General features: G+C 35.9%; 1 protein-coding gene across 1 annotated transcript in view; it reads right to left on the bottom strand.

The window, feature by feature from the left end:
- Window positions 1-728: 728 nt before the first annotated feature.
- The window catches only part of APLF (aprataxin and PNKP like factor), a 35,455-nt gene continuing 27,732 nt past the window's right edge, over window positions 729-8,451 (bottom strand). Inside the window, exons 10-11 of the mRNA XM_081312613.1 lie at window positions 5,942-5,983; window positions 729-1,415 (exon numbers count right to left, since the gene is read on the bottom strand). Coding sequence (XP_081168739.1) covers window positions 1,207-1,415; window positions 5,942-5,983 — 251 coding nt within the window. The 3' untranslated portion in view covers window positions 729-1,206. The remainder of the gene's footprint in view (window positions 1,416-5,941; window positions 5,984-8,451) is intronic.

The following is an 8,451-nucleotide window of genomic DNA, read 5'->3' as shown; positions in this document are numbered from 1 at the left end:
CACCTTCCTTCCTATGCAAGACCACTGCATGTTTTATTTGTTCCTCTCCCATATTACTATAAACTTTTGGTTGTTTTTATTCTTTCAAGAGGCAGAAATGGAACTGTCCCCACCCTAATAATGCTTTAGAATTGGGAATGGGAGTAGGAAAATAGCCTATATTTTCTTTTATTACATGAGTTAAATAGAATAAATAATAAACTGTCCATACCTCTTAAAACCACTATTAAAAGCTCTGAAAATAAAGCTCAAATGGACTTGCAGTATTTTTTTTTTGCGACTTGGAAACAGTCCATGAAACACTGGCTAGATTCCCACATTACTCTAAGACACAAAGTCCATAAATGCTGGATTTGCACAACGTTGGGTGCCAAAAGTATACAAATTATACTATGGTTTAACACAAGATATGAAGAACTACTGACTCCCAGCTCTTAAGAGCTAAGATTCATAGCTGAGAATGTCTTGCAATACAGTTCTGGCATCTTGGAGTTTGGACGTTAGTGTCTGCCGGAGTTGACTGCTTTTGTCCAGGAGAATCACAGATGGAATCTTTTTTTTAAACATCAGATATTCATACTGGTTATCTGCATACAACAGATTCAAAGTGCAATTCAGACATTTTACGAGGTTCGAGCAACTAGGACTTGTTTCAGCTTCAGCCAACTGAATGTAATACTTCAAACATAGCTTAGAGAAATTAAAATATTGAAGAGAGACTGGGAACATTGTCTTTCAGAATAAATTGATATATTTTCTTCTCAAATAGAAATAATACTTGTAATGTTAAACAGCATATTTCAAGAAAATGCAGTTACTATTTACAGTTTTATTATCAGTCTGACAAAAAAAAATGAAATGAAATCCAAATTAGTGCCATTACCAATATGGATTTTTTTATCCATATGTGCAATTAAATGCATTAATACAAAGTTTAGGAAAGCATTATTTTAAATCACAAAGCCGTCACTACAAAGATGATATTAATCCAGCAATCTTAAGTGTACTCCCTAACACATAAGATCTTTTCACAAGCATTATCAGCTATGGAGTCATGAAATTTTGAAAATATAAATACATAATCCAATTTTATGAAGTAAAATTAACATTAAGTCACTATTTAAAAAGCGACATTACTACCTAATGAGATACATGTTTCATGTAGGTGAATGATACTTTATAAACTCTATCAAAATATTTGAATAGTTAGTTCTTGGTTTTAACAAAATTCTGTGCTTCTTTGAGAAGCATGTCCATATCTTCACCATCATTGTCTTGACAATCTGGTTCCCAGTCAGAATCTTCATCAGTAGGATCATACTCTTCTTCCTCTTCATCATCTATAAAACTGTCATTCAAGTTGTATTCATTTGGTTCACCATCATCATCACTCTCATCCGCAAGAACACTTCTTACTATATAAATTTCAACAATAAAAAATTAAAACCTTGGGTTTTAATGTCCAATGCAAAATGAGAGTAATATACCCTCTCTTATGAACTAAATTTTATAATTTCATACTTCATTTTCAAATAAATTTGTTTTTTCTACAAATAAACAAAATTTGAACAGGTGAGACAAAGTATTAGTCATTTATTAGAAACTGCATGAAAATATGCACATTAAGCTGATGGAGCCTTGCCTCTTCAATCTAATCAGTGAAATGAGAACGTCCACTGGTATCTCATCTTATTTGATAATGAGGTCACTCCAGCTTTAATGCTCTTCCATGCAAATCACTCAAATTTTGATTTGGAAAGTCTATTTGATCTTATCCCAATTTCTAAATAAATTTGAAAATCCATTTTTATGCACAAAAGATAATTGACTGTCACTATTCCAGACTGATGGTCACCAAATTCCTCTCTGATTTCTTGTGGCCAAGGATTACGAAAGGCAATAAATATTTAACTAATATCATTACATCAACTAAAACCTGTTTAAACTTTTTTTTTCTGAATCAAATATTCAAAGTCTTACCAGCCAGTATTTCTTGCTAGCATTCCCAATAAGATATAAACAAATTTTACTCTTCTGGAGAAGAAGTAACCTGCTAGTAGTGAGGACTTTTAGTACTGTTTTAGAGACTTAGCTTGCAATGATAATAATTACTGCTAGAAAATCTAGAGATTAATATTTTTAGCAATTATTGGCTTAAATAAATATTTTAATCTCAATGTCTTTGATTTCAAACTCCATTTTACAAATCAGAAATTTGCAAATGACTGAAACAAAATAACTTAGCACAGTACTGCTGATATTGAGACCTTACACATTCAACGTAATAGATGGGAGATTATCATCATATTTAGAAAACTCTCATTTGGATGAGAGGTTCCAAGATATGTATATACTATACTATCCTGGGTTAGTCAAAGCGGCTTTTAATTTTTTTGTCAGTTTAGTTTAATTTTCTTTCCTAAGGCTCCCCTGGGAAAAAAAAGAATTATTATACAGGTAGTCCTCAACTTACAGCAGTTCTTTAGAGATTGATCAATGTTGTAACGGCACTGAAAAAAAAGTGACTTATGACAGTTTTTCACACTTACAACCATTGCAGCATCCCCTTGGTCATGTGATCAAAATTCAGATCCTTGGCAACTGGTTTATATTTACGACGGATGCAGTGTCCCAGGGTCATACGATCAGCTTTTGCAACCTTCTGACAAGCAAAGTCAATGGGCAAGCCAGTTTCACTTAACAACGGTGTCGCTTAAACTGAACAACTACAATAATGCACTTAACAACTGTAGCAGGAAAGGTCATAAAATGGGGCAAAACTCAACTTGACAAAAGTCTCACTTAGCAATATAAATTTTGGGCTCAGTTGTAGTCGTTAAATCAAGGACTACCTGTATACAAAAATGATTCCATTTCCCGGGTGTATCAATATGAATTTGGGGTTGTTTGTTTTTTTTTCTCCTAAAGATGCCTTCAAGCCAGATATCCTGTTTGCAGCATTCCCAATTTCCTGTATCACGATATATAATGCAAAATTCCTGAGGCAGGACTGCAGAGAGACTTTAGCCAGGTCACACAGTTCTTCCAAGGATATTTGAAAATGACGGTGTGAAAGGCAAAACATCAGTTCTAGCTTTTGATAAGCTTTAACCTTCAGAAGAAAGGCTAGGAAACAACAGACAAGTAAGTGAGTGAGTTGATCACAATTCTGCCCCAGTAATCTGATTTTATTTTTCATTCATCATTTTGCCTGAAACGATATAGTTGGCAAGAACAGGCAAGCGGGGACAGAATGTGATTACATCTTCTACTATCTTAGAAAAGAGAACATCTTGTATGCTGGATGACGAAACTCCAAGCCCTCTTTGTTGCATTCTAATGTAATCAACACCTCTTTCACTCCCGTTATGTTTTCCGCCCTCTCTATCCTTTCATAAATCTGGCTGCCTCTCTCCTCACTACTGGATCATGGCTTCCTCTACAGTACCAGTATTAAACTGAACATAAAGAAGGATAATCTCCTTTCCTCTTCTTGCCTGCTTTTCAATTTCAAGAGCAACCGTCTCTGTCCTTCCCTCTGCAAAGTGAAACTATATATCTCATAAAGTCCATTTTGCCTCTTTGTACTTTTGAAAAACAAAATTAAGAAAACTCCATTTCCGTAAATCCTTTCATTTCATTTCCGTTGACCCAACATCTTCTAGGAACGCTCCTTCTTTGAGCAAAATGATCCAAAGTTACTTGCCTTGGGTATTTTTTCTACAGGGAACATGTTACTTAATGATGTCAACTTTGCAGCCTGGCATAACCTGAATTAAAGTTGCAGAATTCAAGTTGCTATTGGCTAATTATTTCTCTACTACAGCAGTAGTTGTCTTTCTAGAAATCACATCACTAAAAGCAAATTGTGCGATTATGTCATGGGTGCAGCTTTATAAAATTAACAGCAGCAAAAGTGCATTTATCTGATTATGTCACCACAACTTTTTCAACTGTCAGAGTATGCAAATTTCAAAACGTTTGTCCCACTTCTAGAAAACATTTGTTCATCATTACCCACCTAGAACTTTTAATTAATTCTTATCCTTTTCAGCCTCAGTCAAGTAAATAAATTTTACAAATTAATATTGTGTGTGGTGTCAATGCTAAAGATGTTGGGGGGGGGGAATACAAATTCTCATTCCTTTCCCAATAAATTTATGCAATGAAAATGCTACTAGTAATTTGGCTTCCAAATATATGAATGCATTATGAGGCCATTTCTATAGCCGATAAGATGTTCCACAGTTTAATCTACAAATCCACAAGAAACATATTTAAAAAGGTCACTATTTCACATTATTATTGTTCAAACTGCTTGCAAAATTAGCCAAATGTCAAATCCAGGCATTGTTGTTGTTGTTGTTGTTAGTTGCGAAGTCGTGTCCGACCCATCACAACCCTATGGACAATGTTCCTCCAGGCCTTCCTGTCCTCTACCATCTTCTGGAGTCCATTTAAGCTCACGCCTACTGCTTCAGTGACTCCATCCAGCCACCTCATTCTCTGTCGTCCCTTTCTTCTATTGCCCTCAATCTTTCCCAGCATTAGGCTCTTCTCCAGTGAGTCCTTCCTTCTCATTAGGTGGCCAAAGTATTTGAGTTTTAGCTTCAGGATCTGGCCTTCTAAAGAGCAGTCAGGGTTGATCTCCTCTAGGACTGACCGGTTTGATCGCCTTGCAGTCCAAGGGACTCGCAGGAGTCTTCTCCAGCACCATAGTTCAAAGGCCTCAATTCTTTGGCGCTCAGCCTTTCTTATGGTCCAGCTTTCACTGCCATACATTGCAACTGGGAAGACCATAGCCTTGACTATACGCACTTTTGTTGACAGGGTGATGTCTCTGCTTTTTAGTGTGCTGTCTAGAGTTGCCATGGCTTTCCTCCCCAGGAGCAAGTGTCTTTTAATTTCTTGGCTACAGTCCCCATCTGCAGTGATCTTAGAGCCCAGGAAAATAAAATCTGTCACTACCTCCATTTCTTCCCCATCTATTGGCCAGGAATTGAGAGGGCCAGATGCCATGATCTTGGTTTTCTTAATGTTTAGTTTCAACCCAAGTTTTGCACTCTCCTTCTTCACTCGCAACAAGAGGCTCTTTAGTTCCTCTTCACTTTCTGCCATTAGAGTGGTATCATCTGCGTATCTTAGGTTGTTGATGTCCAAGCATTACATTAAAATAAATTAATCCCTTTTTACCTAGGAGAGCTGGTATACTTACAGAAATGTTGATCTCCATGAACAGATTAAAATATGTCATTATTCCCATAAGGGGAACAGATACATTTATGAAGGAATTTCTTTAAGTGTATACAGGTTGGTTCTCAACGTATGACCACAATCAACCTCAAAATTTCCATTGCTAAGCAAGGCAGTTATTAAGTGAGTTTTGCCACGTTTTACAGTCTTTTTTGCCACAGTTAAGTGGATCACTACAGTTGTTAAGTGAATCATGTGGCTGTTAAATGAATGCCCCATTGACTTTGCTTTTCAGAAGCCAGCTGGGAAGGTTACAAATGGTAATTACATGTAAGTGTCATAAATACAGCCAGTTGCTAAGTGCCTGAAATTTGATCATGAGATCATGCAACAATGTTATGTGTGAAAAACGGTAATAAGTCACTTTTTTCAATGCCATTGTAACTTCAGTCACTAAACAAATAATTGTAAATTGAGGACTACCTGTACAAAGCAGATGTGCATAGCACATTCATATAAAGGATATTGAGAAAAATGAACTTACTTTGTAATTTTATAGGGCCTCTGAACAGTGTCACTACATAAACAAAGTAGGACTTCCCCTAGAAGCCATTTTTATTTTTGTTTTACAATGATGGATTTAGTAATTTTTTATACTACTTTAACTGGATAGGATGGTGACCAAACTAATTATTGAATCTGCCTATGGTTACAGGCCAGTACTATTTGAAAATGTACAACACCTCACCTTTTCTTGTAACTTTTGATCTTGTCTGCCTTCTTTCAGATTCTAGAGAAAGAAAAAGAAATGGCTACCAATAAAAGAACCAAAAGCACTATGAATTTTATTAAAACTGAAAACTGCAAGGGAACACCTGTTCAAATTCTCCTACTTATCTGCATCCCTTTGGAGGAATTCTAACCATTCTCATATCACCATCAAATCCCAGGAAGAGGCACTGTAACTTCTTTATGTATTTATTTTGGTTCACTGAACAGCCAAACATGTTCTGTATCAGGGCTCTTCCAGTTTTACTTCTTTTACCCAATAAACCAATCGCCTTAGGCCTCCAGAGTGATATTTAATCTTTATGAAAGATGCATCAGTAATTCTTGAAAATTTTATTCCTGACTCATACAATAGCCACCAGTTTGACACTCATTTTAAAAGCAATTAACTGTAAAGGAAAACACCTGTTTATGACAGATAGGTCCAAGCGTGCACTCCAAACTCTTTACAAAGAAGCAAACTGGGCGAAGGGCAAATTTCAGTCATGCAATATATGGAACACATGGGACTATAAAGTAAGAAGATGGAAATGGGATATAAAGATTGCTTTGTAATTGGCATACTGAAAGATAGCATTCAAACCATGGGGGGTGATGACAGCTCTTGGCCTGGATGAACTCTTGACTGTTCATACTTGAAAAGAAATATGTAAATACTTAAGTACTTAAAATTGAGACCAACACCACTGATTTTTACAGGAAACAGCAGATGATAGGACTTTGGGAGAAAACAATTGTTTTGTTTTTATCACAGTTGACAACCAGTTGTTTCTCTGTACTTTAGAGCAGAGGTCCCCAACCTTTTGGGCACCAGGGACCGGTTGCTGGCATGCCGCAGCCCAGTACCGGTCCACAGACTGGGGGTTGGGGACCCCTGCTTTAGAGAGTAAGAGCTTGAAGACTTTGTCTCATGCTAACTTAGGTTGTAAAGCAGATTGAAGTATTTTTAGAATGAAACAACCAAGGTACATCTTTTTGCCCCTTACTACTAGGGGACTGTATTACTCAAATTTTGTCAAGATTTGTGGCAAAAAGGAAAAGGGCTCAGTTTCATACTGTTTTTAATTGGGATTAAAGGTGTGACGTTCTCTACTGTGCCATGACAAATTTATACTTGATTACTTTCAAGCTATTTCCATGGACATCTATGGAGATTCTCAGTCATCCAGGTAGGGATGTCCCAAAGGTGCTTTTTTCAGGAGGCAACTGGACTTTCTTGTGTTTCTTTTGAATACATTTCACTTCTCATTTCTATGGACATGACTGAAATACAGCTTGCTAGAGACACCCACACAGGTGGGGAATAATAATAATAAAAAAGCATCTTGGCAATGAAAACTATGTAATCAAAGCCCCTCCCCCACCTACTTTTTCATGTATCTCATCCCATATTTTAAAAAAGGCAGTCATGCCCACCATCTTGATTTTTACCTTTCCCCCGCCTGCCAAAGTTGCCCCTGTATCTTTCTTACTATATACAGCAAGCTCCTTTTTAATATATTGATAATGCAATAGATTTACTCCATTCCGAAGTAGAATATAATCTGTATGTGTAATTATAGTTAATATATCAGTGATATTTTATATGGTGCAAATGTATTACCATCATAATTCAATTCTATTAAAGCTATCCAATTTATTTTTTTAAATCCCTGCTGCAAATTCCCTGATGAGTATCTAATTCTACATTAAGATTAGAATCTGTTCTAATTTCTGTAGGGTTTCACATACCACTTTGCTGCTTGAAACTTTGGCTCATATTAGTTTTCATTCACAATTGCCTGGGTTAACCTTGTGAATTTATGTCATTATGGAAGGCAGTTACTAATCTATAGCAGTTTTAAAATCTTACAGCTTAACAGCTGCCTCATTTGGTTCTAAGAAATTTTGATTAAACCTGAAGCAACAGGTCCTTGACAACAGTATTCAATATATTTTACATATATAATTCTCCACTTTTATCAAAACTGGCCAGCTTAGCCTTCTCCCTTACCAATTACTTAGTTAATATCTTCTGCCGACATACGGACAAATCCTTACATCTGCTTGATTTAATATTCTGCTGGATGGAAGAATTAACAATATTGCCATGAATTCTTTTTGTCTGGCTTAACCTTGGATTTAAAAATGCTTCTAGTAACTCAAATATATGGTAGCTCAGAAGAGAACTCTTTTCTTAGCTGGTAGGTAATCTGGGATTTCCAGAATGCTAATCAAACGTGGTTCAAATGGCATTTCTGTTCTATCTTTAATATCTGTTAATTTTACTAAGACATATTTTAATGTATTATGTTAGTGTACAGTCTTTAATAAGCAACATTGCTTTTATTGTTTAATTTATAGTAAAAAACCAAATCAAACTACCTGAACTATAATAAAAAAACTTCCAAAATCACATCAATTCCCATTATAGCACCATAAGCAACAACACTTCCACAGTACTACCTGGGCACAGTCTTTGGTATTTTA

Source organism: Vipera berus (assembly GCF_964194415.1).
Source record: "Vipera berus genome assembly, chromosome: 1".
Taxonomy (NCBI): Eukaryota; Metazoa; Chordata; class Lepidosauria; order Squamata; family Viperidae; genus Vipera; species Vipera berus.
Note: the sequence above shows the minus strand (reverse complement) of the source record. Positions and strands in the feature narration are given on the sequence as shown.